The sequence below is a fragment of the Wolffia australiana genome, chromosome 7 (assembly GCF_029677425.1).
Source record: "Wolffia australiana isolate 7733 chromosome 7, ASM2967742v1".
In the NCBI taxonomy this organism is placed as follows: domain Eukaryota; kingdom Viridiplantae; phylum Streptophyta; class Magnoliopsida; order Alismatales; family Araceae; genus Wolffia; species Wolffia australiana.
Genome location: NC_135841.1, coordinates 8,445,402 through 8,473,278, shown reverse-complemented (window position 1 = coordinate 8,473,278; position 27,877 = coordinate 8,445,402). Strand labels below are relative to the sequence as shown.

The following is a 27,877-nucleotide window of genomic DNA, read 5'->3' as shown; positions in this document are numbered from 1 at the left end:
ATCCAATCTGCTTTAAGAAGATGGGACGGTGGGGATCCATTCTGTCCCATTTACTCTCAGGCTGATGCAGATCGCAGGACCCAGCATGGATGAATAAGAAGATAGAGCGATGATGGCGCTCGCTAACGTGTCGGCGGAATCAAATGAAGGATATCTAATGGCCAAGGGCATCTTGGTCAACCCTTGCCCCGGGCCGTCGATGTCACCAGCTGGAGGCAGTTTTTGGCCGGCGAGAGGGATCATTAGGGATCCAACGGTGGGGGAAGACCCCCAAGGACCGTTCCCCACCGTCGGACAGCCTCTAGGGTCCCTCCCAAGCTGTTAAAAAGGGGTCAAATGCCCCAATTCCAGCATCTTTCGACCAACCTTTCGACCGAGTTCTGAGAACGGCTGAGGATCCGTTCGGTGGCGACGCGGACGGCAGGAGGGTGGTGACAGCCTCCTGATCCTCCGAGAAGCTCCGGGAGGCTTCACAGAAATGCAAGGATAGCTAGATTCTGCGCAAGAAAGGGAGAGAAGCAAGGGGCAGACTGCATGCCGAAGTTAGGCGGCGGCAATCGGCGCTGCCACCCCTTGCCTCAATTCAGGGCAGAATACGGTAATCTGAACTCTTCTTTGTTGAAATTCAACAGTTTATATTTAAAGTTTGCTTCAAGTTTGTTTTATCCCTGATCTAATCCACTTCAACCAAAACTAGTCACTGCGATTTTTTTTGGTCATTTCATCGAACACCTCACGTGTTTGATGAATATATCTTGATTTACGTAAGTCTCATTCTCCCCCATCACAACTCTATCATATATTCTTCTCGTTGTGTTCAATATTCTGTGCTCAAAAGGAGGAAATGGCTTCTTCTATTCTTAGGAAAGAGAAAAGGCTAATGGAGAAGCAAGTACTAGGTGGCCGTCACCCCGGGAGAGAGTGATCTTGCTCGCTAGAGATGTGAGGCCAGCTGCACATGAGTGGAGAGAGTTTACCTGAGGAGTATAGCGTTATACCTAGAAACAAGTACACTCCCTTCTCATCCACTTAGGCATCCAAGCCAAGGAGAAAGAAACCCCACATTCCTGAAAAGGTCGGAGCTCAAAATGTCATTTAGTGTTTTAGTTCGGCTTGTGATTGATACACTTAACACTTCCCACACTTGTTGTCTGACTTACAGGATGAAAGAGATGATAATTCAGCAAAGTACTTAGATGTTGCTAAGGGACTAGCAATGTCTAAGTAGGGGGGTATATGATAACACCCTAATTTCGGTCTTTATTTCATGTTATTAGCATGATTTATGCATTTAAAAGGCTTAAATTTGGGTTGTTATCATATATTTTCACAAAAATAATGCTTCCAAGTAATTTCTGATTTTTCCCTAATTTTCTGTTAATTATATGAATTTTTAAGGATTTATTGAAGCTCGAAATAATTATTTTTGGATGAAAATGGCACATGAAAAAGTTTATTTCGACATTTATCAACATGGGAATTAATCAGGGAATTTTCTAGAATTTTCTAGAATTTTCTAGAATTTTTTACGAATTTTTAGGAATTTTCTGGGATTTATTTCAAGAAGAAATGCATTTATTCTATGAAAAAAGGGCATATTTATAAGAGAAAAAAATGTATTTATGCAATTTCTAGACTTTTCGGGGCCTTTTTGCAACATTTCGTTTCAAAAAGACCCTGAAAACAGCTCTCAGTCGCCACGGCAGGCGTAAAGATCCTATTTAAAATCATTCAGGGTTTTATTGCAATTTTTAATATATATTTTTAATGTTTTAGGAGAAATCGGAGGATAGAGAGTGCGCCAGGGGCATATACGCAATTACTTTTGGGCGGCGTCCAAAAGCAATTCCAGGCTTTTTAAGGACTTTTCTGCAAAAACGAGGATTCAAAATGCGCCAGCCAATGAGAGAGCGACACGTCATTGCATGTTTAAAAACGAAACTAATAAATAAATCAATTTTAAATCCAATGGATTAAATTGGTTTAAAATTTATTTATTAATAACTTTTGATCCTGAAGTCAGATTGAGATGATTTTTTTATGGATTTGTTCGTCTTGATCCCCCTCTTTCTATCTGTATGGTTAGATCATTCAGATCTAGCCTACATTGATAGATAAATATTAAGTACTAAACGGGGGTAAAATGGTGATTTTTACCCTATAACCTAAGTAGAAAAGCTAAATTTCGAGAGGGGGAGCTCATTCTTGATGGTTCTCTATCACAGCTGCAAGACAGAGAGGAGTCCCACCCTGGATCAAGTTATCTGGTACTTTTTCCTTGATTGTATTTGAACTTTTATGCATTTTGAATGAATTAGGTTAAGTTGTTTGTTTCTTCCTCTCTATTCTGATCTGAACTTGTAAATCGCTTGGCTTGAGCGGCATGTACAAGCCCTGATTAGGATTGAGAGGAGAAATTGAGGGATTTACCTTGGCATTCAATTGCATTCCAAAAGAAAACTCTAAAAATTTAGTTTTAATTCTTAGGAGATTAAGATTTCCCTTTTTATTTCTGATTTAGCAAATTCTCAAAACCAACCAAAACTTAAATCAAAAATTTCTTCCAACCTCTCTAATTGAATTCTTTGATCCATCCAATTGGATCAATTAATTCAATCTAGAGCCCACATTTCTTCTTTTCATCTCATCTCTTCTACCCCCCTCTCTAAATTCTCACCTAATTAGGGTGACTTGATCCTCATTGAAGATCAAATTCACTCTAATTAGGATCTAAAACACCAAAAATAAAATCAAATTGAAATTCCTACTTGCCTCCCTTGGACGACACTCATACTTATCACTATACATATTAAGTAGAGTTTTATAAATTTTATTGCATAAGCCAAAAATTCACAACGACAAGGGCTAAAAAATTTGCGTAATTTTCACCCCTATTTTTGGCTTATCAGGTCACATGGTACTTAAATGGTTTATCTCGGGCATTTGGGCAAAGGCAATAGCCGGTCGGCAGCATTGGTAATGATTTCAACCTTAAGGGCAAGAAGAAGAATTATCAAAGAGTGTAGCCATGTGGGTGAAAGAGAATGGTGAGTGGATTACCATATTTCATCAAAATTTACATCACTAAAATGTCGTGTTCTTTCCTATGTCATTGATGAATGATGGAACAAAACTGTTGATTCAAGGATGATTATAATTTTTAATGGATACATGACAATGGGGAAAAAAATCAACCTGGATGACTGAATGAATGGTTATTCAGTCCTGTTCCAACTTCCCAAAATTTGTGTCGTTTCAAAAACTGTCCCACTTGCTTTTCTTGCATTCTATAGAGACCTGATACCCATATTAATAATCCCATACTTCCTGAAACAAAGATAAACACACTTTTAAGATCTACATTTTTAATTACACATAAATCCTGTATTTATGAAAAAATAAGAACATAATTATGGAAAAATGTTGAAATATAAAAGAATCAAGACACAAAGAGAGAAACATAGATTATCTATGTCATTCATTTTTATATTTATATTCCTTGGTTTAGTTATTGAAAAATTAATACAAAATAATAACTGTTACATGAAAACTATAGATATTTATAAAAGTAATGATAAACTGAATCATGTGATTAAAATTAAATACATATGCTGATGCTAAGTGGAATTTCAATTCATAATATGAATACATTGTCATGTGGGATGATTCATTAACCATGACTAAGATATTTTGGTTATGGTTTCTTCATAATTGTTAATCAAAACTTATCATGAAAAAAGAAATTCATGTGTCTTAATCTCCCTTTGGTTTGTCTTATATTCAACTAGTCATCTTTATGAATGCATAAATGCATAAAAACTTGTATGTTTTCATTTATTAAAAGAAACAAGATCAAGCGTTGATACATGTATATGAATTATAACAGAACTGAATGATGAATTATACGATAAAGATTATGTTTTCAATTTTAAAGAGTGAACCATAAGGCATTTGAGAGAAATGTATATTTTCATGATTTTGATTAAAAATCCTAAATAGATATTTTTACCCCTACTCAATGAATTTTGACTTGGTTGAATTCATGATCAACAATGGTAATATGTGTAAACTATCCTGTGATTTCAAATAATAAATATAATTTTTAATTTTGATTAGAATGGGTAAATTCAGTTCAGAAAATATCAACAAATCAAATATAAATATTTTTTGGATAATAATATATGGAATCAGTCCATGTTATCTTCATTATAATTTTATATTTGACTTTAACCATACTTAAATGGGAAAGTTAAATTTCAGATACTAAATTTTTAAATAATTATTTCAATAAAAATTTTAAATATAAATAGTAAATATAAATTTTCAAATGTTTTAAATAGATATTAATTTGGTGTAAGAAAATATAACGGAGATCAAAAGAGAAAATTAGAAGGAGAGAAAACAAGAAAGCAAGAGAGACTGTAAGCAGTAAAGAAGAAATTGAGTGAAAGAAAATAGAGGACATTGATTATATATTGGTTCAGTAAGCGGATCTGAAGGGAAAAAAAGTGGATAATTTTAGGGTTTGAAAATTTTAAATAGCTATCCACAGATTTATAAGAGTTGGACATCACTTGTGGAACTTACTCCATGCTTAATGGTTTGGTAGATTGCTTACTGAAAATCCACATCATAACTTTGTGTTCGTCCGTTGTATAGTAGAGAGAACATGGATGAAATATGGTTTGATAGCAGAGGAAAAATATTTTAGCCTCTCAAAGTTTCCCACATTGGAGATAGTGAGACTCAAACTGTCCTCTCATAAATTTTCTCACAGTATCATTTGACGACTTGTGGGTTGACATCAAGAACTGCAGGTTATCAGGTCTTTTCCTCGTCATTTTATCATGATGATTTTGTATTTTTTATTCTACATTGATGTCGTGGAAAATATTTCCCTTTCAAAAAGTCTTCTAAAAAATTTAAAAGGAGACAAGTTTTGATTTCTTATTTAAATTTTTTAAAACTTATAAACTTAAGCCATATAAAATTGAATAAATAGTTATGATATCTTACTGAATATGAGTTCAAATTTTCAGGAAACTTTTGGTAGATTCCTGGCAATTGTTATTCGATTACTTCAATATAAAATATCGTATACATGAATATTATGATTTCTTAAATGTGAATTGACTAAAATTTTCAAAAAATTATGTTCTATGGATCCCAGTGTTCTATTAATGGCAGTTAACATGTTTCCTCACATGCCATCTAAAACAATGTCTAATAGTATACATATTTTTCTACTAATGACATACATGCTAATGCATGAGATGCTTTACTAGAAAAAGATATCAAAATATCTGAAAGCACTCTTTAAACCCAGTGTGTTATGATGAATGTGCTACTCTTGTACCCTTTAGACTGAAGTAACGGAGGATAGATTGTGAATTGTTTTTTAGGTAAAACCTATAGTGTATTGTTCTGTATAAATCCCTGAATGATATAATACATAAGTATCAATCATGTTCATTCATGTCACAATTTTTTGTGTTCCTTAGACATGAGAAACCAAAAATATACATTTTGGATCAAAGGTTGAGTTTTGACTATGTCTTATGACTCTCCAACCATGAGATTGAAATCATTGTTAGTTCAGATGCATTGAGAAGATCACAAAGGTTATTGTATGGTCAAGATGGTATATTTTGCCGTGGTATAAAAAGTGATTAACTCAAGTAAGAAGATGCACTTTAAATCCAAGCAAGGTAAAGTAAATATTGAAGGTGTTCTCCGGTGATTTCCTCCATGCATCTGTATATACTACAATCACAAATGAGGGTTTGATCCTTAACTATACCTATGCAATTTGAGACCCTCATGCAGATGAACGGTTGTACACTCATGATACCTAATGATGGTAAATGTTCTATGAGAGGTTCCTTAAGGTGTAGTTTAGCATACAAGCACTGGAACCTCAACCTATCAATTGGGTTAAACTGAGAACTGATTAGATAACCTATATGTGGATAGCCTTAATTAATTAGGTTTTACAATAAACTTTATTGGATCATTAATCAAAAAGACATACATGGGCCTAGAGGGTCATGCACATAGGATTTTTGGACGCAAGTTTGTGTGTTCTAACTTTAGGGATTTTTATGAAAAGTTCCTCAAGAGTATAAACAGGGGAGGAAATTCATTTATCTACTCTTATCTTCTCTAATTTTCTCAAAAAGTATTGCTTTTCGTGAGAGTAGATATGGTAAGGAGATAATCAATGATTTCAAGCATTCATGTTTAAAGGAATGATGAGGAGATCAAATGTTTTGCAAATCATGTGTACACTTTTGGAGACCGAGCAGGTGAACGGCTTGAAAAGAGTCACCCAAAGAACCTATTGATAGTTCAATACGATCTGATCTAGGTGATGTGATTACCTATTGACCTGGTTTAATCAATTTTGATTTGTATTATTTCCTCTACGTAAATCATTTAAGATCTTCAATCAAGCCGACAAAAACGGCCATATGCCATAGAGTCTTAATCCATATGAGAGGATAAAAACTTAATGATAGGACTAAGGATTGAAATGGAATAATCCACTTGGAACATTAATCGAAACATAGTGTTTACATTACAATCATAAATAAAGATAATTATATTTAATGTTTATTAAATTGTTTAATCTTCTTAATTATGCAATAATAACTATAAATTTTCTTACAAGCACATGCTGAGTACAGGTCAAATCTTCAATGCAAAAAATATTGAATAAATAAATCTCAAGTATATTTTCTATTTTTTAGGATTTTATTTTTTTAGTATTTTATCTTTTTTAGGAACTAAAATTTATTAAATAAATAAAACTACTGAATTTTAATTTAAAATTATTTAATATAATTGTATAATAAATTTCCTACTTAACCTAATTAATGAGAATTTATAATATTTTGGAAACTTTAGTAGCTCTAATAAATACTTTTATAGCCACTTTGGAACTCTTGGGTGATTATTCAAGTGGTGTTGTGAATGGAGTGGAGCGGATGAAAAAAATACCAGCATTGATGGTGATGGATATGGGGCCAGATACATACCAACAAGGAGTTGAATATATAAGCGGTACAAATTTAATGTTGCTTGTGGCGGCGTACAGGGAGGTGGATGTGGAAGAATGCAACCAAGTTGGTGGTGATATACAAAATAGTGATGCATAACTTAGGATATCCTTCACTAGAATAACAAAGTAAAAACTATAAAGATGTGTCTCAAAATATGGATATCCCACTAACCACGTCATTGTGTTCCCAACAAGCTGAGTGGTGCTTTCTCTTCACTAGTCTAGATCAGAACATCACACCTTCAATCCTTCACTCTTGAGACTCAAGAATGGACCCAAAACAAGATTTGGAATGAGGAAATCACTCCACTAATCCTAATTAATAAAAAATACAAGACTTATATTTTTAAAATGATGAAAGGTTATTTATAGATGAGAGGATAGGGATTGATAGAGGGAGGAAATAAAAAGGTACTCACAAGATTTCCACCCGAAACTCCTTTTCGATCGTCCAATTTTCTTGCCCCCTCACGATCCATGTGGTAGATTGCCAGTGTGGCATGGACTTTTAGGAAGACCTTAAAAGTTCAAAAATTACTCCTTTAAAATATTAACATAAATGCAAATTAATATGGTCCAACTTATGAAAATATTTTCTTCATGAATTTTGCATCCTATAACTCCATAAAATATCATAAAATCAAGAAAAATAGGTATATCAATGACAAAATAATAATAAACCCATCAAAGATTAAATAAATCTATTTTTTACAGTCTGAAGTATAATTTTTTTCTAGATAAATTTACTTTATAGAATTCCATAAAAATATGAAACAAGTGGGAAAAGCAGAATATCATTCTAAGCATATGTTAAACCTCAAAGTTTGTTAAAATTAATCTAACAAACATATTCTTATTTATGAAAATTATAAATATTAGACTTTGTATAAATTTACAAGATGTTTTGGAAAACAGTTTTGACATGATGATTTTTCTTACACCATCCTATATCCATGGGTTTAATAATCATGTTTTTTGGTGCAATTGTGAAGGAGTTACAAGGAAAAACAAAGCCCTAGAATTGGCATCATTGGTGACCTTGGTATAAAGATTATCACAAAGATATTATTTTTTTATAATTTTGTCTTGAAGATAAATGTTATTTTTTACATCCAGAAAAATCCATGGGCTCCATAATTTTGCCATTAAATAAAGGATTCAAGAAATAACAAGGACGATTATACTGTGACTCAAGATTCACATCATTAACGACCTTGGTCTGAAGATTATTTAGAGATAAAATACATTTTTTTTGAAAACGAATATACTTTATTGCTAGCTTTCATACAAATCCATATCTTCTAGTACATTCCATTTACTGCAAAATTGAAGACGTTTAGGGTGGAAAATATAGCATTATAAATCACAGAGAAAATAAAATAGTTAACTTCTGAGAAGATTTATGGGAGATTCCCTTAATCAATCATAAAATGCACTGCTTATTCTTTAATTCATACTTATTATGTGGATATTTTATTCATATTTTTCATTCAGTATTTTGAGAATCACAAGCCAGATGAGACAACATCCAAAAGCATTCTAAAAAGTTTTCAAACATCCAAGAAGACTTTGGGGTTCAGCTAGGTGAAGGCTTTAAGGTATGAAGAAGAGAATGTTTTGGAAAAAGTCAAAGGAGGCCAAGGATGACAGAGCTTCACCATAATTTTATTTTTAGACATGGTCCAAACCGTGCGAGCAGATCCCGCTCATGCGGTTGGGCGCATGTGCGGGGCGTTTCTGCGAATTATCGCACACGATTTTCGTACACCGCACCACCCACCACACAGGGGTCGGTGCGGGGCAAAAATCTGATGTTGTGCGAATCTCCCCCCCCCCTCGGCTGGTCGTCCCCTCCCCTCCCCTGCCCCGCCGCGTCGCCCCCCCTCTCCCCCCCCTGCCCCGCTGTGCCGCCCGCCTCTCCCCTTCCAAATAGCATTTAAATTTTTTAAAAAAATCCTTCTAAATGTGCCAATTTAGTCGCGATGCGGTGTGCTTTTCCGCACAAAAGCGCACCGCACACCGCACAGGGCATTTTGTGCGTGCAAAAATTCGCACACTCGGTGTGAATTTTTGCACCGCACCGCACGACCATCTCTATTTATTTTCTTGGTATAATTTTTACACCTTATCTCCTGATGTGTTTTTCCAAATGTAAAACCTTATTTCCAAGGTGATGATGAGATTTGTGAAAGTCTGGATGGTCTTACATCAGACTTTGGATGGTCTTATATCTAAAATTTAACCATGTCAATTCATATCACCTCTGTGTAAGTGATCCTTAGACCTAAGACAAATTATGGATGAATGATTATGTTTTCAATATGGCAATCGTCCATAAAAACATGTCATTCTTGAAGTGTCATGTGGATGGAGGACCATATTTACATGGTTACTCATGAGGAAAAATGTGCCTTGAAATACCTGATGATTTCATTTTTACTTCCAAGACCATGTATTGTAGCTAAGCACCTCATGTGCTTGTTACTTGACTCATGTATTTGGTTCAATCCATATATGATGTTCATTACAATATAAATTTAATTAATTTTATTATATAATGAATATTCATTGGAATTTTTTCTTGATTAAATAGACGAGTATATGAGAACGGCCTTGTATCATAAGGATATAATTATGGTAAATGGGTTTTTAAGAAAACATGTCATCAAGAATTAAAAATGGAAGTCTTAGATGCAATATACCCATGAAAATATTTCTTTGTTCACCACTCATTTTCCTTATTTCCTTGGGCGCGCTCCCTCCCACATGACCAGAATGCTGAAAAGATCATCCCACCGTGATGCCAGTCCTCATCCATTACAAGAAGATATTTGACATGTCAAGGGCCGGTTAGATATGTAGATACCAGATGTTCATCATAACTCATTGGAGAAACCCAAAGGATAAAACATTCCATTATGCACAAGGCTATTTGATAGTCAAGCTTCTATCTAGATCAAAATATACATTTTGTTTGATTCTGATTTTTATATCATGAATCATATTCAGATCAACATTCATCAACCAGAACCCTACACACTTGAAATCTGTGACTCTTTCCATGTAGAAAAACTCACATAAAATGGATTTTAAAAACAAATATCAATCCAGAACAACATCATGCTCATCTTGATGGAATTATCAGGCTCATCTTGAGGATGTAAATCTTAATTTTTTAGCTACAATGACATTAAGAAAGATTAATCCAGTATCCATCATTTCTGGTTGATAACATTAAATGTGTATAAATATATACACACATATTTATCTATGAGCTTACCTTATTTAATTATTTATATTCATTTCTATATATATGTTATATGTTATTTATGATTAAAATGATAAAAGATAAATTACATATTGACTCCTAATTTATTGATTTTATAGGTTGTTATGACTAACCCCTCATGATTCTCTTGAATCAAGTGGGTTTTGTTACTATTTTAAGGGAATTTTATTAAAATGCAGAATTTCAGTGTATAAATTTTAAATTATGGATGCAAATGGGCGATAATTGGAAGCATAGCCATGATCCATCAATTTTTTAGGTGCCACTATTTTTTAAAGGTGTCAGATTGAAATCCTAGTATGTTGATCTAGAGAAGAAGAAAGAACATCGTCTTAGTTCCAAACAGTTGTGACTCAAAAGGTTTGTGTTCCATTAATTATTCACATGTTTCCCTCATCTCTACGCCAAACGTTCTTCATGTAGCAAAAGTTACAGCATTTTTCGTACACCCCTAATTGCAGCCCAATTATGCTATTCCCTATGTGGCACCACACCCAACAAGCAGCCGCTTTGCACACGGGTGTCAACAACTGCCACTTGTAATGCACTGGTGAAATTAAATTTATTTCTTCTAGATTAATCCTTCTCCTAAAAATTCCCAAAATTATTTAAAAACAAATAAATATCATAAATTTATTAAAAGTATTTTTCTTATAGATTAAAATTACTTTAAGTAGTTTTCTTTTGTTTTGATTGAAATTATTACATAAAGAATAACAGAATACAAAAATATAAATAAACACTTCTAAAAATATCAAGATATACTTTTAACCAAAAATTCGCTTTTTTATATCTGTTCTGTGTGGATATCAAGCCTTGCTCACTCTATGCTTATTGAGGAAAATATTATGATTTTTTGTGTAAATCGGTATTAAAGAAATAATTGAAACATAATTTCTGGTTTATTGACAAAATACACTTTTTTGTAAGCTCAATGCTGATTCAATGTTTATATAAGTTTCGGTTGATTAATTTGATTAACAACAAAAACCATACAAAGTCAGGTCATCATTTGGATAGATGATTAGAAACTTAAATATTTTGGCTCTTCTCCTCTCCAAAAGCATATTCCTCAAAATCATGTACTTCAAAATTAATACTTTGCATCCATTTAAATTAAGTTTTGACTAAAGTGTTTAGTCTCGATATCTGTGGTTGACATGATTATGCACCGTAAACCAAATCTCATGATTACATATTGATATGAACTTTACTATTATGACTATTATCACATCGATGGCATCTCATTTGAGTTGTTTTGATTGGTTTAAAACATTTTTGGGGAGTTCTGTGCCAACCATCAAAGTCTTTTAGGAAAGAACACACAGTTAGCCCTTGATATCCTTGTTTTTCACATATTTGGGTCGTATTTTAGACCTTTTATAGACCAACTATGGCCCAGGTCTACATTTTTTGTGGACTCAAACTGAATCGCTGATTAAAAGACCAGTCCCGTTGTAAATTGATATGACTCATCATTATTCAAAATGTAAAATTGGACTTATTCAAATTTATTTCTTTTTTTTTTGCAATGAGATTGTCATTAGAATGATAGACTGGCTTCCAAATCAGGCAGAAATTTCAGGAAAAAAATGATTCAAAATGAACAGAATCCAAGATGTGGGTGTCAAAACAGTTTTTGATTTTGCCTCGACTCAGTGCCACTTTTATCAAACCTTGTCCAAAACTTTCATTAATGATATACTTATCATGATTCTTTGGAATATTATCAACATTGAAGAGCTGAAGCTGTCAAGAATGCCTCTGAGCTAGAGATTTTGTCAAAGCCTGTTTTCACATGCCCACAAAACTATTCACACAGTCCTTTGCTTCCTCTATTGCACATTTCATGTTCACATACAGTGTATTCTACCTGATTTCCTCTAGCTTTCTCAGAGTTGGAAGTTGTAACAATTTCTTTATACTACTCTCTTGTATTCATTCAGAACTCAGAAATTCCCAACAACAATTAAGCGCAATTCCTTAAGCTCATTTCAAAGTTTCTTGATCTAGATGATCTGATTCAACTTTACCTCGTGGGGGTTAGAAAGCTTATCCTTTGTTCAACATTCACTCTCATATATTGTATCATTATAGTGCAGGGACGCAGACGCGACGGTAATTCCATCAGTGGACGAAAAAATCGTCCCATCCAGGACTTCAGTCTACTGACAGGACAAAAAATCATCTGCCCATCCCTGGATGGACAATTGCTTCGTCTGTGGACGAAATAACCGTCCCATCTGGGGCCTTGGACGGGGGACGGGACAGTTACTTCCTCCTAAGGGAATATAATATGTGCCTGACAGGTCCACCTGCACGACGCACGTACTGCGTCACGTGTCAATTTCTGAGTGGTCTAACGCTGACGCACACCGGTTTAGTCCTGGGATGGTTTCGGACGGGACGGACGTGGACGAAAAAAATGGGACGATTTAGACGAACTCTAAAAATTGGGACATAGGTCCGGACGAACTTAGTATCGTCCCATCCATCATCCGAAACTTTATTAATATCATTCCTCTAATATAATACAAAAACAAGTTCTTTTTACTCTTAGATCTCTAATCCTATGAATGTAGAGAGAGAACTGAGACCCTCTTTCACACAGATCCGGAACTTTATTAATATCATTCCTCTAAAATAATACAAAAACAAGTTCTTTTTACTCTTAGATTGTCTAATCCTATGAATGTAGAACGAAAACTGCGACCCTCTTTCACATAGATCCAGCCAACCCCGCGAGGCTATTCCTCCGCCGCCGCCGAGTACGCTCACGTTCCCCCCGGCTGATGATTTCATGAGATGTGCAGGAGAGAAGCTGCGAATCCTGCAAAGGGGGCGGCGCTGGGGACCCTCGTCCCGCAGCCTGAGCCACGGACCCATCTCCCTCGCCGGCGAGCTCAGGCTAGCCGAGGAGGTCCGCGCCATTCTGGACGCCGTCCCCGACGCCATCGAGCCCCTCCTGGACCCCCTCGCCCCCCTTCTCACCCCCCACGTCGTCTCCGCCGTCCTCTCCGACGTCGTCTCCCCCGCCCCCGCCTACCGCTTCTTCGTCTGGGCCTCCCGCCGCAAGCACCTCCGCAGCTGGGCCGCCCATAATCGCGTGATCGCCCTCCTCTCCGCCGCCCCCGACGACGCCTGGCTCACCCTCGACCACCTCCGCTGCGCCCCGCCGGCGCCCCCCCCGCCCCCGCCGGCGTTCGATGTGCTCATCTCCGCCTACGCCGCCCAGGGCCGCACCGACCGCGCCGTGGAGTCCTTCCAGCGCATGGCCACGGACTTCGGCTCCCGGCCCAGCACCTTCACCTTCAACACCCTGATGCGGGCGCTGGTCGCTGAGGGCATCTCCCTCCTCGCCCAGTCCCTCTTCTCGCAGATGCTCAAGGCTGACTGCCGACCCAACGCCGCCACATTCGCGATCCTCATCGACGGGCTCTGCAAGGACGGGAACACCGACGACGCCCTCAATCTGTTCGACGAAATGTCCCGCCGGCGGATCCCCCCCACCGCCGTCGTCTACACCGTCGTCCTCGCCGGACTGTGCCGCGCCGGCCGCCTCGCCGACGCGGAGAGGCTGCTCCAGTCTATGGCACGGGCCGGGGTGCAGCCTGATGCCGCCGCCTACAACGCGTTCCTCGACGGAGTCTGCAAGGGTGGCGGCGCCGGCAAGGCCATGGCCCTCGTCTCTGAGCTCCGCTCCGGGGGCCTCTTCGCGCCTGGCCTCTATGCCCACAGTTCCCTGCTGGCGGCGCTGTTCCGCGCCGGGGAATTCGCCGAGGCGCGCCGCTGCTACGCCGCTCTGCACGCCGAGGGGCTGTTACCAGACAGAGTCCTGTACACAATCATGATCAAAGGGTCGGCGGCGGCCGGACGGCTCCGCGAGGCGTTCTCCTGGCTAAGGGAGATGACAGAGCGGGGCATCGCCCCGGACACCGTCTGCTACAACACCCTGATCAAGTGCCTCTGCGACGCCGGCCAGCTCGACCGGGCACGGACCTTGGTTGGGGAAATCCCCACCCCAGATGCCGCCACCTACACCATCCTCATCTCCGGGCTCTGCGGCCGGGGCCTGGTCCAAGAGGCACAGACCGTGTTCGACAAGATGGTCCTGCGCGGGTGCACCCCCACGGTGGCCACCTTCAATGCGCTCATCCGCGGGCTGTGCCGTGCCGGCCAGCTCGAGCAGGCGCGCCATCTCCTGTACCAGATGGAGATGGGCTCAAACCAGAAGCTGTTTCTCCGGCTCTCTCGCGGGCCCAATGCCTCTGAATTGGGCGCAGACGACGGCGCGCTCCGCCGGATGGTGGAGAGCCTCTGCGACGCCGGCCGGCTCGTGGAGGCGTACAAGCTGCTGCGGGGGCTGGCCGATGCCGGCGCGGTGCCAGACCTCATCACCTACAACACACTCATCCACGGCTTCTGCCAGGCCAAGAACATGCCACTGGCGGCGGCGCTGTTCAGGGAGATGCGGCTCAAGGGCTATGCTGCCGACGCCGTCACCTACACCACGCTTGCCACTGGGTATCTACGTGCCGGTGAGCCCGCCATGGCGGGGGAGGTGTTCCGCCACATGGTCCGCCACGGCATCGAGCCGGTGCTCCCTGTGTACAGGACCATCGCCCATGAGCTCTGCAGAACTGGGAGAGTGTGGCAGGCCGTCTCGCTTTGGCTCGTCTACCGCTCCTCCGGCAGCAGAGAGGACGAGCTGGTGGTAGCAGCGAGGCAGAGAGCCGAGCAGGGAGCGGTCGGCGAGGCCGTGCGCCGCCTCCTCGCGAGCAGCGCAGGGGATGGCAGGCCGCCGTATGGGAGGTGGCTGGCAGGGCTGTGCAGGGCCGGGCAGGAGGAGGAGGCCTACGCCGTGGTCTGCGCGCTGTGGGAGCGCAGGGTGATAGTGGGTGCGCCGGCCAGTGCAAGGCTGATTCAGAGCTTCTGCCGAGGGGGGAAGACCCGATGGGCCATGCAGGTTATGGACCAGGCCTTGGCACAAGGCACGATCTTTGCCAGGCCAGTGGGGAACAGGCTGCTCAAGTTCCTCTGGGACATGGACAAGAGGCAGGCTCTCAAGCTTGCAGCTCGCATGGTCAGGGCCGGGTACGCCCTCGACCACTACCTCCGCAAGCCCATGAAGCTGAACCTTAGCAGCTATGGCCTCTTGCCACTGGCGAGTTCATAAAGGAAATTAACAGGGGAGTCATACCCGGCAGTGCTGGGGCATGGGGACTACGCCGTCGAAGAAGTCACCAAAGTAGTGGCGCGGCTCGTGGACCAGCTTGGAGATGATGTCACGGAGGGTGATCACGCCAGCCAAGTGGCCGAGCTTGTCAACGGTGTAGATGCGGTGGATCTTGTGGGCGTCCAGTTGGAGGATCACGTCCTTGATCGTCTCCTCCTCTGTGCATGTAATCACTCCCAGTAGCATGGCTGATGTCTCATGCAGCTCCTCCAGATGCTTCCTCACCGCAGTCAGGAAATTCTTCACCGTGATTGTTCTGCCAACCCAAATTGCTCCGATGAATAAAAATTAAAAAGTATCTATGAAAATGCAGATTCAGCCAGAGAGAGAGAGAGCTAGAGAGAACACCTGTAGTCCTTGTATATCTCAGGAGCAGTGAGAAGATATTGTACATCTCTGATGCTGATGTTGCCCACAGGCTTCAAGCCGCTGTCGTCAACAACAGGAAGCCCGCCAATTCCCTTCTTTTTCATCAGCTGGAAGGCGGTGAGAACAGGCTCGTTCTCTCCTACCTGTGGGTTTCCAGGCATCCATGGCAGCATTATAATGAATAGAAGAAATGTGTAAATATTTGCATGAGAGAGAAATACGAGCCTTGATTAGATTACTGGACTTGGTCATGGGAAGGCCGAGCTCGAACAGTGTTTTGGTGCCCCAGTTTTCGAACCAGTGGAGCCCAACGCATTCTGCAAGCATATGTACAACTGATGATTGGGTAATGATATTTTCGATTTTTCCCTCGCCAAGGTCCACCACCGGGAGGCTCTTCACTCTGTATTTAGACAGCAGCAGCAGCATCGTTAAGAAGGTATCACAGCTCTGCAGGGCAAGGAATGGCGCCCAGCGGAACGATCCAGCGATGTCCTCCACCTAGTGTTTTAAGAAAAACAGTTACTTTTAATTGAGAAGAAGATAAATCGCGCAGAATTACCTTCGTGGACTTGTAAATTTCAGACGAAGCTAGGTTCTCGAAGAAGCTTCCCCCCATGGATGCTGCTACTTCAGGCACGGAATCCAGGGTAGTATTGTCTTCTGAAGATGTTGGCGTTTCCAAGGTCAAGGAATCGAAGGTCCCTGTTAATTTCCCTTTGATAAGTCCGGATCTTGGAGAGCTTGCTATGATTTCTTGTGCTGCGACTTCAGACTGCAAATAGAATCCATTAAAAAAAGCAAATCTAATTTCTTTTTTAGAATTAAAGTGGAAGGGTTTGATGACTAAACCTGATGCAGCAGCCAAACGGCGATTCCTGCAAACTCAACTATGCCCATATAGCGGTCGATCCAGCTAGCATCTTCTGAAGAACTGACGTTCCTCACAGGAGCGCTAAGAATTTTTTGCTTGGAGAGTATTTCAACCGCAGCAGCCAGGCTGGCATCCGAAGGGATCTCAATCACTGAGAGAAAATTTGGAAAAAAATAATTGATTAAGACAAGTTTTGAATGTCGCTAGATATAATTCAAAGTTTTGACATTCTTAGAAGATTACCGCAGGGCAATTGGGTAAGTGGCAAATGAAATACAGTAAGCAAACGTGAATGTCGTTTCCTCGGACTAAAGATCTTTGGAATTTCGACCGAGAATGGTAAACAACAGTTCTTTTCAGATTTCCCGGCAAAGAAAACTTAAATGTGCATTTTCTTCAAACACATTTATCAGACGAGAAAAAACATAACCCGAAACAGACAATGGTAAGATTCAACTGCCATAAGATTACCAAAAAAGAGCTGCAACCGATTTGAATATCTCTACCCTTTGTATATCTTGGCAGCTTCTCCTACAGGATGTAGAACTAAGATTTGAGCTTCCGTGCCTTAAATATTTTCCCGACGAAGAATCCCTATTAATGTTGAACTTGATCTCGAAGAGTTTCCATTTAATTCTCAGAAAGATTCAACATATCCCTTAGTTACATACCGGCCAGACCATCAAGAAAGACTCACCCACAACTCTGAACTCTCCCTTACGTAAAGCTTGAACCTTTGATCTCGATAGATTACATCCGTGAGTTTATCTGAATATAGACATTAAAATTGACGCATCCAACAGAACATCCCAACCCGGTATCTTTCGGATGAGAATGAATCTTTTTCACCTTATGTTCTTGTTGTTCCCCTCTCACCTTTTTCACGACTGATCCTTCAAAAGATCCCACTCCGGTTATTATATATCCAAATTTCTAACTGATATTGCCGAGATGGATGAATTTACCACCCAATCTCACTCTAATGTACCGTTCTATAGTATCCTTGGAAGTTTCTCAGTGATTTAGATTCGACATGCTACCCAACGAAGGCCATCAGTGCTCTAAGATCATGGATCAGAGACAAAAAATGTAAACGCCTCCATAGAATAACCATAAAACCAACATAAGATACTAAAGAAAAAGCAGACAAGTATGATATTTGACGACATTAACTGACTCTCCAAAGTTTCTCTCACCCAATAAATTAAAAAATAAAAAGGACTACAAAAGAAAACAGGAGGATCCGACCAACCTTGGGAAGGAACAGTGGGAAAGGACGAAACAAGAACAGATTCAAAGCAGGAGTTGAGCTTTTCGGAGGGGCTTAGGAGGGATTCGATCTGGACATCGTTCCACAAATCCTCCACTCGATGACCGATCTCCGCTTCCGGGCTCGTCACCCTCGCGCTTCCTAGAGGGCTTTCCATCGTCGTCTCCTCAGACAACCTCTTCTCCTTCTCCTTCGCTTTACGACACGGATTCTATAGCAAAGTCCATACAGAGACGGCAGTGATCATCAGTAACTATTTTTGCCCCTGCCACGTCGAGCTCGATCTTATCTGACAGCCCATTAGCTTTACCTCAATTTCACCACCACTTTCTTATGTAACTTATAGATTCTTTTTGATATTTTTTTAAGAACTAGTTCCGCGCAGAATTATCTTCATTAACTTTGAGGTCCGGCTCCAATATGATGCTTTCGGGATGCCCATGTGATATTGGGCCCACGGTGCATTTTTAATAATATTTTTACATCTTCTCTAGTTCACTATTTTTAGCCCACATCCTTAGTTTTACAGCATATGTGTAATGCTTATCATGAATGCGCTTACGGTTAATTATTGATTTTCATTAACTTGCTGGGCTGGATCTAACATGATGTCTATTGAGCTTATGTTGCACTTTTGTGGAGTGGGGGAGTGAAAGCTCTTGTACAGACTAGTTTCCTTCATTGGTGACCCCGAGAACTGATCCAGCCTTGCTTAGACAATTAATTCGCCCTTTTACTTGTTAATCAGATGCAATTATTTGCTATTTTTAATAAAAGATGTGTGATCTTCCTTTTTTTACTTTCCCATCTTTTACATATGGTGTCTTAATAGAGAATACACATTTTCTTGAACAGTGGCTGATTTCTGAGCAGTCACGAAGGTGACATTCTTAGCTCTTTCAATTTTGTGTGTCCTAATGGATTCCATGAAGTATAGTCTTTGTATGTTTGACATGGCTCTCTTGAGTGGAATATTTAGTCTAGTTCAAAAGTTGGGGACGCACCGTTGCATGCTTTCGGATGCTTTTGGCACCGAAGAGAAACTTCTTGGAAGAGCCAAGAGGAACCAAAAGCTTCATGAGAGTGATTGACAGGTCTTAGTTGATGACCTCCTCCCTTGACATTGTAAAAGAAGATGAAAGTGAAAGATGTTTGTCCATAATTTATTATTTTTCTGCTTCGTGGAGGTTTAGGAAATGTATGTATTGTGCTTCAAGGGAACCAGTGAATTATCCTTTTAGAGATACTAGTCATTCTTTAAATTTGCTATTCTTGTAGTGAACCGTACAAGAGTAGCAAAAAATCTATCTGGAACCTTTCTTCTCTTTATTGAATGAATTTCAGTCTGAATTTTTATTGCTCAACTGTGTGTGCTAGGAAGAGACATTGAGCTTTTACTCTAGTTTAGAACACCAAAACTCATGGTATAGAAATTACCTTCCACTTGGACTTCTGTCCAATTCAACTAAAACTAAAAAAAGCCTTCGTAATTGCAAGAAATGATGGCGCGCACCATCAAGGATCATCGACGATGCCGTCCTCGCCGCCTGCCACCGTCGTCAACAGCAGGGTGAAAGTGCTCAATTCTCGTAGTTTGATTTTCACCGTTTCTTTGTCGTGTTTTGTGTTTTTCCTTTCTCGTCGTCCTGTTTTTGTCCCACTGCGACGCGTCCCATGTCCGTGTTTTGTCGTCCATGGGAGGGGTCTTTAGTCATTTTGGAACCCCTCCCTTGTCCCTTTGTCTTTTCTTTTGTTTTTAATTTTCCTTCTTTCTTTGTAATGGGCCCCATTATATAAGGGCCCCCTAATGGACCAGATTATCCCTTGTTGGCCCATTGTAAGCCCATCATGGCCCTATATAAGGCCATGAAGGCCCCACGTCTCGCTCAGATCTGGAAATTGTTGTTACTCGTTGTTTTCAGATCTCATCCAAGAAGAAGAAGGGAAGAGGGAGGAGAGGAAGAGGCAGGAGAAGGGACAGGGCTAAGGATTGAGGATGCTGTCCAGCCCCATCCAAGGCTGCGCCATACCGGGTCAAGGCCATCCTGAGGAGCGCGTCACTGGACGCGCCGATATCTTCTCTCGTGGACAGCTACTGCCTTCGTCCATTTACACGAAGATATACTCTTTCGCACCCATTCAAGATGTCGGTTCCCTCAGCGACACAGCCTGCAGAGTGGAGATTTGCTGGAAGATAGGGCGGATCGCACGCTCTTCTCTGCCACCACAGACAACCCCATACCATTGCAAAGAGTTCGTGCTGTTCTTGGGATAGATCCACGGCTGCATCTGAGCATCCCTTCCCTACGTGATCAGGATTGCACCCACTGCGTGTGGGCGTCGTGAGTCGATCTGGTCAAAGCTGACTACTGGAATCCCACACGAGGGTCCCGACAATCCATGGAAGCGATCCATGATGACCAGCGGTTTTTAGAGGAGCTGGTTCTCCGCAATCGTGGAGTCAAAGCGTCTCTGGCACTCAACGACGAGTTGCTACGTCACACAGCGTCAGCCCTATACCGACAGCTCTTATTCCGACCACCGTTCTCGGTGAAGACAAACTGCGGTATTCTTGCCTGTTGGTGTTGACAAGAACGTCCCTCGGCTCTGTATGGGGTGTTCTACCACGCTCCCTAGGAGCGGTTGACCGCCCTTTCTACGGAAATGGGAATCGGTTTCCCCTTGTGTGCAACCACTCGAACATCTGCCAGCGGTGAAGCACCAACCCCTAGGCATCTCATTGGTCGCCAATACGGCCTCCGGAGCTGTAACCCAGAGGTAGAATCCCTCTATCCCGACTGGGGACCAGTAGGATTCCTTGGTGTACACCCTGCTCGATGTGTGCTCTGACCAGCTGGCCGTTGACCGAATGCGCATAGCTACGCTGGTTTTCAGCCTTTGCACCACGGTCAACACTGGCAACGCAATGACCCCCCTCTCTACCCGAGGTCGTGTTCTCCAACTTGTGTAGTTATTCGAGCCCGTCGCCGCTGCTCGCCCTCGCTCTCTACCCCTCAACTGCTCTTGCACTGAAGCTAGTTGAGCTATCGTACCTCGTCGACGATTCTGCACCATGAGCCACATGCCGACGAGGTACGTCGTCCTCTCCTGTCGCTCGTTTAATTACCTCTAGTAATATAATTTTGTTTTGACTCCATTGCGTTCGGGCTAGGTAGATGAGAGAGGCAATTTGAGATAAACTACAACGCCACCAATGTCTTACCAGTACGGATGAAGTCCGTCCGTTACGTGCGAGCCCTACGGATTGATTCCGTTCAGTTGTAGATGCCTTCATCGTTCCGACGAGGTTTGGGAGGTCACCATCGCCGTCACCTGACAACCCCACCCAAGCTTGGAGCTCAATGCCTCCATAGAGTCGGAGCCTGCACGTACGACACATAGGACGCATTACTCATCGTACATCATAGTTACATCTATCAATTTAGGGTTTATTCGTCGGATGACGACACTCTTGATGTTCGATACCTCTTGTTCAGTAACGAGCCATCATACTCGGTGCCGACCGAACGACGTCCTCGACAACGTCCGCCATCAAGAAGTAGTCCAAAAACACAAGTCCCATTGAAACTCATAGTATTATTCTGATGTGAACCATTAAGACATTTCTGGACGCCAAAAATTTTATCACTATATGTGTCATATTTATAAATAAATATGAAATATTCATCATTAACTAAAAATCTCCACAAAAGTAAGATGACTCTGATAAGGATCTACCTGCACTTCACAAATTAAACATTGTTGGGTTCTAGAGGCCTAGATCTGGATGAACAGCACAAAATGATGCGCAGCGAAAGACTTTTGCGAATCAAATAGCATTGACAAAAATATTAAAAAGTACCTTTGCACGAATCTCATTCGTGATTTCTTTGATTCTGGAGCGAGACGAGTCAAGCTGCTCAAGTGTGCAGCCTCTAGACGTATTCACGCGGTCCTCGGCATGTCAGATCTCCTCCTTCTCATTGACGAGCCCCGTTCTTTCTCCATTGGCGTCGTTACGTCATCCCGATCACATCAGGGATGGAGAGGGGGTGTGGGGAGAGTAGAGAAGAAGGAGAAAGGCCCCTGAACAATTCTGGCCTGGGTGAATTTTGTTCACGGCCTTCCCCTATTTATACTAAGTGGGTATTTTTCATAAAACCCCTAAAACTTAAGTATATCTTCCAACATCCAAAAGACCATTTGCGTATGACCCTTTAGGCCCATGTATTAGTCTAGTTAACGACTCCAGCGGCCCAATAACCTTTATTGACCTTCCAAATTAATTAACTATATCTTCATATAGATTAATTAATGTCAGATTGATTTAACCCAATCGATAGGTCGAGACTCCGACACGTGGGGTGCCAAGCTACGCCTCGTGTCCTAGAAGATACAAAGGAGTGTGTATCGACTCACTCATGGAACCTTCTCATCATCAGTTACCGTGTATGTATAATCCCTCATCCACTTGACGCTCCTTGGACGACTTAAGGTATGGTAAACTATCAAACCCTAATCGATCATCCGAGTTAGTATTAATACATTCAAAAATCATCAGATAACTCTTCTCTGATATTTCACTACCTTGGCCAAGGACTTTGTCGCATCATCTTCCTTGAGCTGCCACCTATTATACCGAGGGTGAACGATCCCATCTTGACCACTCAATCGCCTTTGTGAACTTCTTGATGCACGCGAACTAAGACTATTTAGAATCCCATGATTAGAGACTCATTGGCCATCGCCAAAGTACAACTGTCCATCCACAAGAGGTCTTTGGTGTCTCACGTCTAAGGACTACTTAAACAACCGTGACGTGAATCAACCTCATTGATAGTTCGGTATAATACCATTCAGGGATTCGTACGGATCAATTCAGTGAAATTTTTCCACTAAAGAGCACCCACTATCTATCCTTAGTGTCGCCACACTAATGGCTACGGGACCGGCCATACTCATCATATGAGTAAGGCTAGATAGTGTTATTCTATCCGAATACTTCGATGTCCTTCTTGCGTATCCTTCGAATAGGAATGTTTGATACGCATGCTTAAAGACTAGTGATCTCCATATTACGATCTCATCATAATTCACTAAGTCCGATCATGTATTCATGGACTTCATTATACGCATCACACATGCACTATAATGAATATGCTCTATTAATTAACATGGAACGAGATGTGGAATGTGCGATTGGCTTGTCGGCCACATATATTTCCATCAAACATGAAACCCTGCATATTAAACTCTAAACCATAACGCGTAATATTGAAACAAAAACCTCAAACATTTACCCATAGCCCCTAACATTAAACAATAATCCCTAAAAACTTAGGGGGTCTTCCCCCTTAACCCCGCCTTGCTAACCAGGCATTGGGTTTTAGGCCCAGCCAGCCAAAAATCAATGTCCTCAACACTTACTTTGTGCACTAGCTTACCATTTTTCCTAGCACGGAAGGTTCATTCTTCACTCTTCAGCAATTCACATTACTGCATCTTATGATTTCCACCGTTGTTGGATTTAGAGGAGTAGGTTAGTGAGAATAGATTTGAGACTTCACATAGTTTATGGTTCGGTATTTTTAATTTGGATTTTTTTATCACGGTGATTGTAATATAGTACTCCTGATATTAGCCAAGGAAAGGGCCTACACCATTATTATTTTCAAGATTTAAAGTTTCAAATTGTTTGTGTGGTATTAATTTATCCAGCCCTGAGTAACATTTAATTATCCCACCTAGTACCTCTCCTAGTGATCATGCATCACCAAACCTTTGTCGCCTTGAGCTCCTCGGCATGACAATAATTCAAACATCTTGCACCCGCCTTTGTCGCCTTGAGCTCCTTGGCATGCCAATAATTCAAACATCTTGCACCTGCCTCCTCCATGGTCCTTATGAGAAGCGAGAAAGGTGAAGTAAACTACAACCAACATAGGTGATGTCTGCATCATGGAACTCCTACAATTATACTGATGACTGTGATGATGTCGACACCCAAGGTAAAATAACTACCATGTGACATCCTACTTAGTGACTTGCAAGTTACGATGGTTTATGTATTTGTTTCTATAGATTGCATAGATGTGACGGGCCCTTGTGCAATTTGAGATATTTAGGCTTTATCCATGCGTGTAAACTAAATCAAACATTAAACATTAAACCAATAAATTATCATGGGCAGTGTCCAGAGCACTGTTGTATTCCTCTACGACCATGATCCTCGTGTTGGCCATAGCCTAAGATATAATGTGTTAAATCTGTATTCCTAACACTAAACTCTAAATTGTAAGCCTAGGATACTCCACCCTGAACCGTACATCCTAGATTCAAAATCCTAACTGATAAGTCAATATAAAGGTATTAAATAAGAGTCTAATAAAGCACATTTTATTCACATTTCATATTAAATCCTAACATGGAGCATGTGCATTTAGAGAAATATCATGATAGCACTATCCACATATATTCATCTTTTAAATAGTATAAAAGTATATTTTTTTTCTTACTTAATGTGACCCACTTGGACAATCAGCCAAGTGGGCTGAATTTAACCTCTTCTTTGGAGAGTTTTGGACCTTTTTCAGGACTAGGAAAACTGCTCTTATGAAAGGACCAAAGGACAGTTCGTAAAGCCAAAGGAGATCTCATTGGGCTAATGGGCCTCCCTCTTGAGAAAAGACCCAAGAAGGAACTCCAAGAGACCCTTTAAAATGATTCAGATCTTCTGGAAGGGGCACTAATGAGCCTACCGGCTTGGCCCAAATATCACCCATCAAATTGATCCATTATCTAAGGCTTGCCTAAAAATTCTTTAGAGTCCTTTGTAAAAGACATCCGGAATTTTCATTTGGAATTTTAATGAAAGGGTGAGAGGATGCTTTTCTTGCTCTCTCTAGAATTCTGAGAGTTAGTGAGGGCCAAGTCGAAGGTGAGATGACATTACCTTGGTGGGAGAGAGAAGTCCTCTCTCTTCTCTCTCTCCTAAGGGTTCCCTCCTCTCTCTTTCTCTCCCACTCTCTCTCTCTATCTCTCTCTCTCTCCATCTATCTATCTATCTATCTCTCTCTCTCTCTCTCTAAATTGGATCTGCCAAAGGATCCAAGAAGTGAGAAGCATCCCGAGCTTGTGGAGGAGGAAGGAGAAGCCTACCAGCTAGGTAAGCCAATTCTTTCTTTCTCTAGCCTTCTCCTCCTAGACCAATCAAGATTAGGGGTTCTTTCTCTCTCTAGACCACCTTTCCTTTGGGAATTTGATGTTCTTGGCCCAAGAACACACCCAATTCCATTCACAAAAATTGGTAGATCCCAAAGTGTAGGGTGTAACAGAATCTTTCAAATCTTGGTCAACATTACATTTTTGACCAAGATTTGGTCAATAAGAACAACTGCATTTTCTTCTGAATTTCTTCCTGGTTTAATATTGATGAATTAAATTGGATTAAAATATATAAAAATATCTGAAATCACTAAAATGTGTTCTGAATTTACCTGAATTTTTTGCACTCATTATAAATCATTTAGATGAAAAAATTCATAAATCACTGTTGTTTACACTCCATTTAATCAAAATAAAATTCAATATAATTCCTAAAATTCTTACACACTCATTTTTAGCTGAAATCCACTCAAATTTGGTCTAGTTTATTTCAGTCGTTCGACCGTCACTCCCCTATCTGTGAGAAATATAAGTTCATTGTTAAATCTAGTGAACTACTCACTCCACCTAAGTTAGTGATACTTAATATCAATAACCTAGAACCCTAGTTTCCAGATTATCACTAACCCAGATAATATGAAGCATAACATATTTATTGATGACCTGTAAACAGTGATCACCTAATCTTATATAGGTTCTTGGGTTTTAATCTTCACTGAAAAGTTTCTCCTGTTGTAAGAAAATGAAAAAGTAATAACATTAAAATAAATCATCCTATGTATCAATTAAAATTCAAAACTTGAACCTCGAACTTCAGATCAATCTCATGCCATTTTCACTCAGTGGTCATGTCAGCATTATGAACATTAGGCATTCTTCCATCATTCCATTGTTCTTCCATCAATAAAATAATAATCACAATGTCAGTTAAAAAAATAGAGTAACATTCCAACCATAATAAAGGTCAAATTTTATGTTAAACATATTTTAATGTGATCATGTTATCACTATTTGTTGCTCATGACTGCAAAGTCTATACAAGTATATTTTCAAAGAACTCTGGAACATTTTTGATGCATCGGCAGTTTTGATGCTTAGTGATTTCAATTATCGTTAAATTTTTATTTGAAATGGAAATTCAGCTAATATAAAGTTATTTTTTGGATCAGAAGATCAAATATTATCCAATTAATCATTTCATGAGATGTAATTAACTTCAGTTATTGAAATGTATTTACCAACAGTACTTTTAATGGATATGATAATTTTATATATTACCGTTTTTTTATATATTATCATCCTCATGGTATATATATATATTTTACAAAAATAAATTGAAACATCAAAATAAAATTCATAAAATATCTAGTTCATTTGTTAAATAGTAATATGCATTTTGATTGGCCAATAGGACAGCAAACATAAAGGGTATAAATATCATTGATTTTACCAATACACAGTATTAGTTTTATAAAAAACAAACTTGAGCTGCATGCTCACTCATTCCTTTGGTTTTTTCTGCCCATTTTGAATCTAAACGGTTGCATTTTAGATCTGAGCTCTTATAGAACTCTATTTACGATCAATAAAAAATATATAGAGTCAAAGATTTAACCAACTGAGCCTAGAGCTGTAAGTTATTTCTATGTAAGGTAAGACATCAAAGAAAAAGTAAAAAAGCTAAATAATGCTCAGGATCAAATTTGTTGGAATTATTTCTAACTATACAGCATTCAAAAAATAAGGAATCAAAAATCAGTTTGAAACCCTTGTTCCAATTTTTTTCAGAATCAAGGATGCAATAATACTCTTAAAATTATTTATACATAAAAATTAATTTGAGATACTCAGTTTCACGATTTTCAGATTTGTCTTGATGTGTGAAATTTTATTTTTCACCATTTCTTTTCCCTGATACTTGGTATTTTATCATAATTTACCCTCATTTATATCGATCCATTCTTCACTTTTAACTCAATCTTTTTGAAAATTTCAAAACATCTACAATAAGGAACTTCTTAATATTTTCATCATATCTTAATCCTTTTGAGTCAGTTATTCTTCTCTTTTAAACCTTCTTGCCAGTGTGGTTTCATTACTAATCTATTACTTAAATTTTTCTTTGAAATCATTATTTAAATATTTTCTACTCTATGATTTAATCCAAAATTTAAATTAGGATTGAAGAGTCTTTGAATTCGGGCTTAAAACTTAAGAGAGAGAAAGTGAGCCTAATTGTTTTTAACCAGTTGTAGTGACATGTAGTTTTGAAAGGTTCTTGATTTTAATTAGAAGTTTAAATAAGGATTGAAGAGTCTTTGAATTCATGCTTAAAAATATAGGGAGAGAAAGTGAGCCTAATGGGTTTTAAAAATTTTTTGTGATATGTGGTTCTGAAATTTTCTGGATTTTAATCACAAATTTCGAATCAGGCATTAAGAGTTTTTGCATCCCCGGAACAAAATTCTAGACAGAGAAAGTAATCCCAACTGTGTTCACGAAGTTTTAGTGATATGTATTTTTAAAATGTTTTTGATTTTAATCGGAAATATAATTAGGATTGAAAAGTCTTTGCATTGGGGCCTATAATTGTAGGGAGAGAAAGTGAGCCTATT

At 39.8% G+C, this 27,877-nt stretch overlaps 2 protein-coding genes across 2 annotated transcripts; one reads left to right on the top strand and one right to left on the bottom strand.

The window, feature by feature from the left end:
• Window positions 1–112: 112 nt before the first annotated feature.
• On the top strand, window positions 113–15,525 carry LOC144705992 (Pentatricopeptide repeat (PPR) superfamily protein). The gene is made up of 2 exons (XM_078578876.1): window positions 113–256; window positions 13,048–15,525. The coding sequence occupies exons 1-2, from the start codon at window positions 113–115 to the stop codon at window positions 15,523–15,525; spliced, it is 2,622 nt and encodes an 873-aa protein (XP_078435002.1).
• Window positions 15,478–18,374, bottom strand: KING1 (SNF1-related protein kinase regulatory subunit gamma 1). Its single transcript, XM_078577758.1, has 6 exons — window positions 18,081–18,374; window positions 16,807–16,979; window positions 16,517–16,729; window positions 16,176–16,455; window positions 15,934–16,093; window positions 15,478–15,841 (listed from the first exon to the last, which is right to left on the bottom strand). Exons 1-6 carry the CDS (start codon window positions 18,253–18,255, stop codon window positions 15,544–15,546), a joined length of 1,299 nt encoding a protein of 432 aa, XP_078433884.1. The 5' UTR covers window positions 18,256–18,374; the 3' UTR covers window positions 15,478–15,543.
• Between the last annotated feature and the right edge of the window lie 9,503 nt (window positions 18,375–27,877).